The following is a 12,563-nucleotide window of genomic DNA, read 5'->3' on the forward strand; positions in this document are numbered from 1 at the left end:
CATGCCAATTCCCACAAATACGTCAGGATAATTTTTCTCTCTGTGTTATATCTTCCTGAATCCAAAGAGGTGATTTATTTTGTACTTGTTGATTCCCTTTTTTAAGTACTCAAATTTAGAAACTATTATAAACTGTGCTAAATAGTTCCTAAATTCCAAAGACAAGAGAGAAACATGTGCAGAACTCTTAACTCTCACATTAGTTTTATTATGCTCAATGAGTTTGAAATTCTCCATACATGAGAAATGGCAATTGGAAGGTGTGTGTGTGTGTGTGTGTGTGTGTGTGTGTGTGTGTGTGTATGTTGTCTCCTAACTATAAAAACACTCACATCACATACAATGGGAGCAATACATTTCCCTCACTTTAAAGTTTATAAGAGAAGTCAATTTGTTTATTTTACAGGAATCTGCATCTGTATTTCAGAGAACAATATGCAATTATTAAACTCTTAGCCCCAAATGAGAACTATCACTTACTCATGTAATCACTAATGCTGCTGGGTTTTCTTGTTAATCAGAAGCTTAAAAATTCAAAAGCAAAGTGAATTACTTTAACTTTTGTGGAAAATGTTTCTCATTGAATTATTAAAATTAGGAAGACCAGAGAGTTGCCTCACTAGTTAAGAGCACTGGCTGCTCTTGCAGAGGACCCATCGTGAGCTCCCAGCACCCACATGGCAGCTCACAGCTATCTGTAACTATAATCCGCAGGATCCAATGCCCTCTTCTGGCCTGCATGAGTACTGCACACATGTAGTGCACACACACACACACACACACACACACACACACATACATGCAAGCGCGCGGGCAAACAAAAGCACTCACACAAATAAAATACAAATAAACAAATCACTTAAAAAGTATTGCAACTCAAGTCAGGCAATGGTGGTGCATGCCTTTAATCCCAGCATTTGGGAGGCAGAGGCAGGTGGACCTCTGTGAATTCGAGGCCAGCCTGGTCTACAGAGATAGTTCTGGTTCAGTTAGGGCACAGAGAAACCTGTCTCAGAAAAATAAAACAAAAACAAAAAAGAAATATTACAACTCTTGTTAAGTAAGTTGAAACAGTTACTTGGTGAACACGTGCAAAGTGCTTGCTAGTGCACTAGGGGTTAGGCAGACAGCAATGGAGCCACCCTCAGCCCTTCTGCTCAAAAAATCCCAGGCACAGAGGACCCTTCTTGAAGAGGTAATACTGTGGAGCTTGGTTGGGCCAGGGTATGATTCTTTGATATTTAGTTTAAAAGTGTGACTAACTTGTGTTTTTCAGGAATGTCATTGTATTATTCTCAAGTCCGCAAAGCTGTAGGCAACATCCTAAGACACCTTGATAAGGAAGTGGGACGGTGTATGATGCTGACCAATGTCCAGATGCTAAACAAAGAGCCAGAAGACATGATCACGTGAGTACAGGCATGATGAGCTGGGGGACCCAAGCGGACATTCTTCTCTTCTCCTATTTGACTCCAGTTCTAAGTGTAGTAAGACATAGGTATTGACCATATTTGCCTGAATGCCAGTTCAAAGCTGAGGCTGGCCTATTTTGTTCATATCTTGGGTACCTTTAAGCCAGCAAGTTAGGAAATGAGGCTCACGGCTCATTACTGATCCATAAAAGGTCATGCATTTCGTGTGTTTGAGACAGGGTCTCACTATGTAGCCCCAGATGACCTGTATTCACCATATAGGCCAGGCTGGTCTCAAATGGACATTCTTCCACCTCTGCCTCCTGAGTTCTGGGACTAAAGATGTGCTCTCCCATGGCAGCCATTTGACTTGTTTTAACTGGTGCTTCAACTTTTTGTAAAGTTCTCCTTTCTTTAAACAAAACCAGTTTGAAAGCCCCAAATAAGGCTAAGAATTTTCTTCATGATAAAAAATTCTAAGACAGATTCTTAAGTGGAAAATAATTCGTTTCTTTTCTTCCTTTCTTCCTTCCTTTTTTTACGGGAAATTTCAGGGAACCATACAAACACTTAGGAGCAGAGGGTAATGGGAAGAGTCACCTGAACTGATGTAGTGTTTGAGGCTGATCCACCATGTTCCCTGGCTCTGAGCAGGGTGGCACACAGTGTTTCGCTTAATCTCCATTCCTCATTTTGTTTGTGCCACATTTTAAAAAAAGTAAAAAACTGGACAATGGTGGTGCACACTTTTAATCCCAGCACTCAGGAGGCAGAGGCAGGTGGATCTCTGTGAGTTTTAGTTCACCCTGGCTGATGGTGTGAGTTCCAGGACAGCCAAGTCTGCACAGAACAACCCTGTCTTGAAAAACCAAAATAAACAAATAAAATAACTAATAAAAAATTTTAACATCTGCTAATAAATTTCCTTTTTAAAAAATTATGTCCCTTTGAGGGACGTTCACATGCTTCCCCTAAAATCCCTTAGACCAGAGCCTATTTTAGTAAAAAAAAAAAAGAAACCATGTATCCATTTCATTTCTAATCTAGGCTTGCTTTATCAGTTGAAAAAGTATGGCAGAGTTCTCCTTACACTTTAGACTAGACAGGGTCATCTGCCTTCCAACAGGTAACAAAAAGATGCCAGCTGTTGAAAATATCTGGTGAGCAGGCTAGGGGCACTGCATGGACACGTCACTGCTGCAGATGACGAAGGAGGAGCCGTCATTAGGGTGTAACTGCAGCTACTGAGGTGTCGCATGCCGGCCTCTCTGTCTGGTTGGAAGCCACAGTGCACTGTCCTCCCCCCTGCAGTCTTCATGCAGATCTTGCAGAAGGTCCCTGGAAAAGGACAGGAAATAATCCATGGCTGTCCAAAACACAGTGTTTGATTTTCCCTCTGTGGGGGGATATCCACAGGCTTGACTTTACTGTAGTCGTTGGTGTTTTCTTTGCAGTGCTAGGGTGCAACTTAGGGCCTTACGCATGCTTAGTAAGGATACTGAGCACTGGGATGTATCCCAGCCCTATATTCATTTGTTTTCATTGTGTGTGTGTACATGCACGTGCAGGCAATGAGTGCATAAGTGCAGTGCCATTTGAGACCAGAAGAGGGGGATCATATCCCCTAGAATTGAAGTTTCAGACACCTGCAGCCACCTGATATGGGTGCTGGCAATTGAACCTGGATCCTCTGCAAAAGCAACACACACTCTTGACCTCTGGATCACCTCTCCAGCCTCTCCTGCCCCTACCCTGTATTCATTCTTAACATACTTAAGCTACAAAAGCATTGTTACAGATAATGTCAAGGAGTAAGTCTGCTGCTTGACAGTGGTGACTCAACATAGAGAATGGATTCTGCTTGTTGCATTTTTGTTCTGAGGACAGCTGGGTACTGTCTCAGAATGATTACATCTGTGCCCTTTTGTGTTTTCATTCTTGAGTCTGTGTTCTACAACTGGGTTAATTTGGCACCAAATTTATATTTAACTCAGAAGACTAAATCATCAGATTTATGTATGTTGTGACAGATTGTTGCTTTGGTCACTTGGAACACACAGAGAGTAATTTTTGTCCACTTGAAACTAACTAGAATGAGAGAAGTCCCTTAAAGAATCGCCTCCATCAGATTGTCCTGTGGCCTTGTTTGTGGGGCACATTCTTGACCCCTCCTAGGCAGGTGGGCCTGTGCTGTTTAAGAAAGGTAGCTGGGCAGGCTCTGTGGAGCAAGTCAGGAAGCAGTATTCCTCTGTAGTCTTTGCTTCAGTTCCTGCCTTGAGGTCTTGCCCAGACTTCCTCAGTGATGGGTTATTACCTGAAGTGTAAGATGAAATAAACACTTTCCTCTCTAAGTCGATCTTGGTTATGATGTTTAACATAGCAACAGAAAGCAAACTATAATATATATCAATATAAAAGACTTAATTGAAAACACTTAATGGAAGCATAACTCATCAGGGGGAGAAGTTTCCAGATGTCTTGTTGGCTGTCTTAGTTATAGTTTCTATTGCCGTGAAGAGATGCCATGACCAAGGCAACTCTTATAAAGGAAAACATTTATTTGGGTGACTTGCCATTCAGAGCTTCAGTCCATTGTCATCATGGTGGGACATGGTGGCATGCAGGCAGATATGGTGCTGGAGAAGAAACTGAGTTCTACAACTTGATCCGAGGGTACCAGGTAGTGATCTGGGACACCGGGTGTGGCTTTAGTATAAGCGACCTTAAAGCCCCACCTCCACAGTGACACACTTACTCCAACAAGCCACACCTCCTTTGCATGCCACTGCCTATGAACTTATAGAGGCCAATTACGTTCAAACTACCACACCAGCAAAACATTCATTTACCAGACATAGCCATGATGCTCATCGCTTTGCTGCTACATTGAGGCTGTTTTGTGATTCAGGTGTTGGAAAGCAGCCCATGGGGATGAGTCCCTGTGAAATCCTACTGAATAGCCATCTTGTGATGAAGTGTTCTTGATGCCTACAGATATCAGAAGAGGGCATTTGGTCCCCTGAAACTGGAGTCACAGATGTGGGTGCTGGGAATGAAACCTGGGTCCTCTGTAAGGACCACCAGTGCTCTAACCACTGAGCTATCTCTCTGGCCCTTCATCTAACTTTTTATAAGCTCATTGGCCCTAATGAAGCTTTGATAGCATCTGATAATGACGTGAGGCCAGTAGCAGGTGTGCTTAGAAGATCTGCATTAGACACTAGTTTTTGTTCACATACTTACTCATTTTTGTATTTTTTTAAATTTTCATAATCTTTTGACTTGCTTCAATTTTGTCCTCAAACTCTAGGGGTGAAAGAAAGCCAAAAATAGATCTCTTCAGGACCTGTGTTGCTGCAATTCCCCGGCTGCTGCCTGATGGCATGTCCAAACTTGAACTCATCGACTTGCTGGCCAGGTGGGTGAGAACAGTCTTGAATGTTAATCAAACCATTGATTTTAATCTTTTGTCATTGTTCAAAAAATAGAGTGCAATGATTACTTTATGTTGATAAAGATTTACTTAATAAGGTATTGTCCTGGGTCTTATGTGTGCACAGGAATAAAGAACTTAGTTTTGTTTTTGTTTTTGTTTTTTCGAGGGAGGAAGTTAATAAAAGGGCTTGAACCTAGGGACCCACTTGTGCTAGGTTGGTTCTCTGCTACTGAGATATATCCCCGACTCTCTCTACTCTGTTTTGAGACAGGGTCTCACTGTCACCAGGCTGGTCTTCAATTACAGCCTTCCTGCCTCAGCTTCCTGAGTAACTGGGCCTACAGGCCTGGACCATAGATCCATAGATCCGGCTTGTACCTCTTTAATTTACTTTTTTTCCCCCATGCTCAAGAGGTTTAAAATAAATGCAGAAATACACGAGGTAACTAATACCCACGCATGGGTCTGCATAAAAGATTATCACAGAATAGGCCCTTGGCTTCATTGGGTAGAGGGGTCAACTGTAGGCAAAGGAAGTCAGAGAAATAAAAGGTGAATTTGAGAGGCCCTCTGAGAAAGATGGAGTTCAGAAAGGTAAAGAAGAGGGTGTGGTCTCACTGTGAGAGCTCAGCTGGGGTCTGTCCCTCAGTTTGAGGTTCCTAGACTCTCTGATGAGGTCAAAAGACAGTCATTTTAAATCTAACAGTAGTTTTCCTAACGCTACCAAAAATGGCACTTGCCATTCTTTCCATCCTCCACATGGCTACAGAGCCCAACTATAACCTAAAAACTGTTGGCTTTAAGTAAGAGTTTCGGATGCTTTGTCACCTCCTGTAATCTGAAACTCCAGTTGACAAAACGAGTCTTTCATTTAAAAAAATCAGAAAATCAACATATAAGGCAGCATCATTATCACTAGGATTCAGGGAATAGGTGGGAGAATAAGAATAATCACTGGATTGGGGGGAAAAAAAGAGTTAGGTAAACCAATAACGAAAGAGTATAGGCACATGCCCAGAGAGAGAGAACTTTAGCATCAGGTGACACCACTAATAAGCCATTTGGGGGGCTAACAAGATGGCCCAGAGGGTGAAGGTTCTTGACAATCTGAGTTCAGTCCTCAGGGTGTACATGGTGGGAGGAAAGAACTGACCCCTGACTCCTGTCCTCTGACCTTTACACACACACCATATCATATATGGACCCACACAAGTGAGTGCGCACACACACATACACACACGCTTTATACACAACAAATGTAATTTTAAAAATGATTTGATTTGGATTGGAGAGATAAGCTCCGTGGTTAATGTTATGCAGGAGTCAAGAGTTCCTCCATAGCCCAGAGACCGCCAGGAGTCTGAGTTTGAATACAAATGCAAAGGGCCTTTATTGCAAGCTCAAGTTTAGGCTCTCCATCTGCTCCTAGCAAGTGACACAGTGGTTGGATTAGGGAGAATAGGGAGCTCAGTTGAGGCATGGTTTTTAAGGAGTAAAGGATGGGGCAGATAGGGGAATTCCAGATCCAGATGGGGGCTGAAATCCTGATTAGGCAGGAGTGGAGCTACACAAGTCCTGCCAGACAGGATTGGTACTGGCATTGCTGCAAGGAAATTGGCAACCTATATACAAGTTATGTAAGCTATCCTTAATGTTCTGGAGCATCTAATACTTGCTTGTCTCAGTTCTGATTGGTCCCCCTCAGGGTACAGTCTGTGGTTTTTTCCTGGTTATTGTAAGGGTGAGGCCTAGTCCCAGTATTGTTAGGCTGCAGCCCCTCATGGCTGCACTGATGTTAAGTTAGACCTGTTCAGTTAAGAGTACTGACTACTACACGCCGGGTGGTGGTGGTGCATGCCTTTAATCCCAGCACTCGGGAGACAGAGGCAGGTGGATCTCTGTGAGTACGAGACCAGCCTGGTCTATAAGAGCTAGTTCCAGGACAGCCTCCAAAGCTACACAGAGAAACCTTGTCTCAAAAACAACCAGAGAGAGAGAGAGAGAGAGAGAGAGAGAGTACTGACTACACTCTTGAGAGGAGTCTGGTTCAGTACCCAGCATGCACCTGGCATCTCACAGCTGTCTGTAGCTCCAGTTCCAGGAGATCTGATATCCTTATCTGAACTCACCAGGCATTCACGAGATGCACAATCAACATCTATACACTTCCAGTCATGTGGGTGCTCAGAATCAAACCAGGTCCTCTGGAAGAGCAGCCAGAACTCTTAGCCATTAAGCCACATCCCAGTCCTCATAAATGTAAATATTTAAATGTCAATTGAGGCATGTTAATCTGATAATGGTGGCAGAAAGAAAAGCCTAGGAAAGAGAAAAAATATTAGTGCCTAAACCCCTAGGTGAACCCCCAAAACCTGAGGATGTTCAATTTATTTATTTAGATTCTGATAGGACGAGGTTTTCAGGCTAGAGAAGGGAGCAACCTTGGTTATGCACAGTTCAACTTTTTCCAGGCCACCAACTGCATGAGAGCCAGAGGGCCTCAACAAATGGGCTCAAGCTAGCCGTGTATGACAGAGAGGGCCCTCTGGCTTTCATGCAATGGCTTTATCACCTACCTCCCTTGCCACCCTCTTCCCATGGCTCCAGGGATGATGCCGACTGTGACGGCCCCTGAAGATCCTTGACTTTCAAAGCCACTCTCGTAGTACTGGTGTCCTCTGCAGTCTTCCCTTCTAACTCGTATGTGTTTGTCACCATAGCCTGCATGTTGTTTGTGTTAACAAGCTGCAACCCATGTATTCTTCTCCTTTCTATTCCATGCTTAGGAGGTACTTTAAGAAGGACACAGGCTGTGGACAAAATACATTATAAAGAGTTTGTCTTGCATGTTCGAGGATCTGAGTTTAATCCCCAGTCCCTCCAAAATTGTATAAGGCTTAAACAATTAACAGCCTAAGGCCCAGCAAGCAGGCAAAGAGGCAAAGAGGGGGAAGTGGGCATGAATTGAGATTAGCTTCCAGTTCTGAAGAGACCCATAAGGAACAAAACACACTGATTCAGGGGAGGAGAAGAGTGAGGATTGGGATCCCTCGAGGGTCATCCACTCAAATACTCTCCTGGGATGAGAGCAGGGACTAAGAACAAAGAAAATCTCGGGACAAACTCCACAATGGCCCAGAAACACAAGGAGTCACCTGCCAGTTTTCTGAGGATAACAGTAGAGAGGCTGACAACCAGAAGTCAGTATTTTTGTGGCAGAGCATAGCGGGGTGGGGAGAGGCTCAGGGGACCAGGGGATCGGGGATCAGGACCCTGAGGAATCAGTAGCTAAGGCCACTACAGATAGTCATGTGGACCACCAGGGATCAAGGTGCTGCTGTCTGAGAGACGGATGGGAAGAATGGAAGGGTGGCAGAATTTTCTCAAAAGTTTGAGCTTGGTATCCCTGATTGCTGTCTTACTATCTGTGTGAGCCAGACAAATTATTTAAACCCCCAACATACTCTTTGTCCCTTAGTAAAAATGTGGTAAGTTTGGAAGGACTCTGCTTGTCTCTCAGGACTTTTGAGAGGGCTAAATAACCCTGAGGCGTCTGCACCCTTGGTTAGTCAAGAGAGTCTGTGGGAAAGAGCCAGTTATCAGTTAAGGGTGGAGGGGATTGGCTTTATTCAGAGATGTAGCTGGTAATTGCCTACACAGACGCCTTTTGAAATGCCAGGCTTTTTAGATAACATGGAGCGTCTAGCACCGCTTTGCTACGGGTCTCTGTAGAAGACTCTTAACCTCTGAAATCACCTTGACAGCCTAATCCGGTGATGCTGGAATCTGCAGACCATGGTGCCAGACTCAAGGGGAGGGAATTGTTAGACATAGCTGGAATGTCTGGGCTATTTATAGCATCCTGTTTATTATTGTGTACATTCTTATAAAGCCCAAAGCCATGAGTACTGTTCTTTAGAGGGGAAAAGGACAGAATAAATATTCTTGAACATTCAAGAAAACAGACTGTATTGGAAGCTTGTGAAGATTTTTTTTAAATAAACTTCAAAGGGAAAGCCAGAGAGTGTTCTGGGGGCGGGGGTGTAAAGAGCCTGTGACCTGTACACTGGGTCCTCTGTGCCCTGAGAAAATGAGGACCTTCAGATGTCCCTCAGAGGTCGAGAGATAAAGTTGGAGCGGTCCCCTCACAAGAAACGTGCATGCCGGTTGCCACACAGGAAGTCTGCCATCACTCTGCACCCCAGTCCAATCCGGGTCGTGTTAAACTGACTTGATGCAGTATAGACAGCCTGGCCAGAGGAGGGTGCTTCACACTCACACAATGCATTTTTACCAGAATATTTGGTTTCTTTCATAATTGGAAAAGCAAGACCAGTATTCTTTCAGGCTCCCATCCCTTACCAGTTCAGTTCCCAGTAAGGCTTTCAAGGATGTATCCCACAGGGCTGCTACAGGCCTACCACACCAGCACTTCCGGGTACAGCTAAATACTGCAGACACACAAACCACAGACAGACAGTGGTGTGTGGAATGAGGCTGGCAAGCCTCCTTCTCCAAGCTACTAAATTTCTGACCTCATATGTATTGTTTTGCCGATTAATAATGGCTGAGTCTGAGAAATCTTACCCCATGGACTTCCTGGAGGCTGTGAGAGTGTTCTGGTATCATGGTCAAACCCCAAGTGGTTCTACATGTCTGTCTCAGACGGAGCCTGCCTGGGTTGGCTGGCAGGGTACCCACAAGGATAGAGCCTGCCTCCATCTTTTGGAGGGGTACCCACAAGGAATCTCCGCATACAAGGCTGAAACTTACTTCTCCCCGTTTTTTTTTTTTCTCTCTCTCTCTCACTCACCTCCCAGATGTGTGTCCTACTCCTTCCTTAGACGACAAGAAAAAAAAAAAAAAGACAGTGTACCTGACTGTCCAAGATGGCTATCATATGTCACATTCTCCTTCCTTATGTGCACTAGGGATTTGATATTCAATGTTTACTCTCCCTGCAAAAATTTGACTTCATTAGTGTGATACCCACCTCATAGTGTTATGAGAATTAAACAATGCACAAATATCACATAGCATAGCATTTACACACAGGAAGCTCACTGCTCACTGATTATATATAATATATATATATATATATATATTATATATATGAATATATATATGAATATATATATATATACACTTATACACTGTTGTGTATGTTTCCTGATTGTAGACAAGGAGACTGTGGACTGTGTGTTAGGAAATTAAAACAGGGCCTGGCTGCTTTTCTAGGGGACCTAAGTTCAGTTCCCATCCCCTACTCGACAGCTCACCGTGCTCTGTAACTCCAGTTCCATAGGATCCAGTGCCCTCTTCTGGCCTCTGCAGGCACTAGATCCACAGATACACATGTAGTGAAAGCTCCTACACACATCATTTTTTTTTTTTAAAGATCTGGTAGCTTACATTTACAGAACTTTCCTGAGACTGAGCACAGCGTTTCTGTGTAAAAACAGAAAAGTGTCTTCTATCTAGTGTTTTTATTTATTAGGGGATGTAACTGAGGTAATGAATGACACGTACTTCAGCAACCTTCTGTGGTCCCTGAAGTGTTTAAGCTCTTCCTCCTCTTTCATTTGTAAGCATGCAGGGTTGTGAAAAGTGCAGCAGGAAAAGAGTAAGTTCCAACTCTGTGTGTTGCCCCAGTAACTGTCTGGACTGACATGTAGTTCAACACACAACAAATAGATGGAAGTCGTCTCTGTGATGCTCCCCCTAGACAAACATCCATGACTTCTGCTAAACTAGAGCCGCCCAGCAGCCCACCCCTCGGCCTTCCAGGTACTTTGCAGCCCATGATGGTGTTGCCAGGCCACTGCTTTCTTGCCTCTGCCTAATAATATTTTATTTATTCCTTCATAATTTAGGTGGGAGTGTTTCTGCCCACAGAAGCAATCTTTTTCTTCAGCTTATGGTTCATCTATTTGAAACACACCCAAATAACCCAACTGGTACAAACACTTAGCTAATTGATGAACATCTGGAGCTTGCCTTGGTCAGGAGGTCTGTGCTGAGAGTCAATTGTCTGATGTGATAACCAAAGGTCAGCTTTGTTTAGGACGTCCCACCCCTCAGCGAAGCTTTATTGATTTGGCTACACCCTTGTGTAAGAAGCGTGTGCCCTGAGGACTCATGCCAATTACTTGCTCTAGGTCCCTGCAGATAGAGCCCCAGGGCATCTTGCCTTGGCACTCATGGCCTGTGGCAATCATGTTCTTGTCGGCTTGCTTACCTGAGCCACTGGACCAGTACCAGACCCGCCTGTGCTCCTGATGCCATCTGCCTGGAGGGATGGCCCCAATCATGTTGCAATGTTGGTTTCTTTTGGTCTGTTTCCTGGCTAAGTCCCTGAGGAGATGTTTTATCCCATTTTTGGTGCATTTATTTGGTGTTTTACTTATTGTATTACACATGTACCTAAAACTGTTAACCCCCACCCAAAACCAGATCTATTTCTTAGAAAATCTTCCTTGAGTCTTCAAGTCAAATCAGACTTCTTCACAGATTGATTCTTTTTGCTTTTGGGGGACAGGGAGGGTGAGACAGGGTTTCTCTATGCAACAGTCCTGCCTGTCCTGAAACCCACTTTGTAGACCAGGCTGGCCTTGAACTCACAGAGATCTGCCTGTCTGTCTCCTGAGCTCTGGGATTAAAGGTGTGCGCCACCACCGCCCAACCAGATTGATTCTTTTTAACTCTCTCTCTCTGTTGTCTCTTAGCTACTGCATCAGATGCTATTGGAAAATGGGGGCAGGATCAATTGCACGCGTTTGCTTAGTATTCAAGACCTACTCTTTTGGTGAAACATGGAAATAACATCATTTCAAGAGGCATGGCCACTCAGAATAGCTCCTGGGGCCTTTAAAATGATCTTGCACTATGGACTTGAAGTTAAGACAGATTCCATATTGCAGGTTGTTTGTGAGCTCGTGGTAGATGGGGACTGAATTAATGTCATTGAGAAAACTCAAGGTATTGATGTTCAATGGCTTCCTCTGAGCACAGTGTAACACAGTTCTCCCTCTTGGTGATACCTGGTTCCAAAACTGGGCTACTGTGCTGCAGCAGTTGCAAGAATGTGCCACAAGCTGGGTACTTCTAAAGAGAGCAGCTGATGGTCTGGAGACTGAAAGTTCCAAACCAAGGTGTAGGTAGTGTTGTTTCCTGGTGAGCACTGGGAAAGAGTGCTCAGGGCCTCTCATCTTACATCTGGTGGCTTCCTGGTGATCTTTGGCATTGCCTGGCTTGTGGAAGCATCACCATGACCATTGTTCTACCGTCACATCACACTGTCCTGGCATTTGTCTATCTCCAGTCCTCTTGCAGGGATTGACAGTCCTACTAGATTTGGGTCCCAGCCTATTCCTTCTATGGCCCTATGTAATTACTTTTTATTTTATTTTTATTTTTATCACCTACTTACATAATTATTTCTGCAGTGGCCCTGATTCCAAATAAGGTTTGCTTTATAAAGAGGAAGAGTCAACACATGAGTTTTATGTGATGCAATTCAATCCAGTATCTTTACCATTGATTAGCACTTTCTCATTTAATGCTAATTCCCAATTGTTACAATATTAGACTTCCTTAAAATGTGATTTGATATCTGTGGAAGAAGATTGTGCTCACAAATGTCTTAGGAAATAAAGAGCTATAAATGTAATAAATTAAAATCATAAACTTAAAACAAGAAAAAGGCTGGGTCGTGG

At 43.7% G+C, this 12,563-nt stretch overlaps 1 protein-coding gene across 6 annotated transcripts in view; it reads left to right on the top strand.

The window, feature by feature from the left end:
- Positions 1-12,563, top strand: part of Fry (FRY microtubule binding protein) — a 378,278-nt gene that overhangs the window by 258,689 nt on the left and 107,026 nt on the right. For all 6 annotated transcript variants that reach the window (XM_035443188.1, XM_035443189.1, XM_035443184.1 and 3 more), the window contains 2 exons: positions 1,277-1,409; positions 4,723-4,830. In XM_035443188.1, the coding sequence (XP_035299079.1) occupies positions 1,277-1,409; positions 4,723-4,830 (241 nt within the window). The remainder of the gene's footprint in view (positions 1-1,276; positions 1,410-4,722; positions 4,831-12,563) is intronic.

This window comes from Cricetulus griseus, chromosome 4 (genome assembly GCF_003668045.3).
Source record: "Cricetulus griseus strain 17A/GY chromosome 4, alternate assembly CriGri-PICRH-1.0, whole genome shotgun sequence".
In the NCBI taxonomy this organism is placed as follows: domain Eukaryota; kingdom Metazoa; phylum Chordata; class Mammalia; order Rodentia; family Cricetidae; genus Cricetulus; species Cricetulus griseus.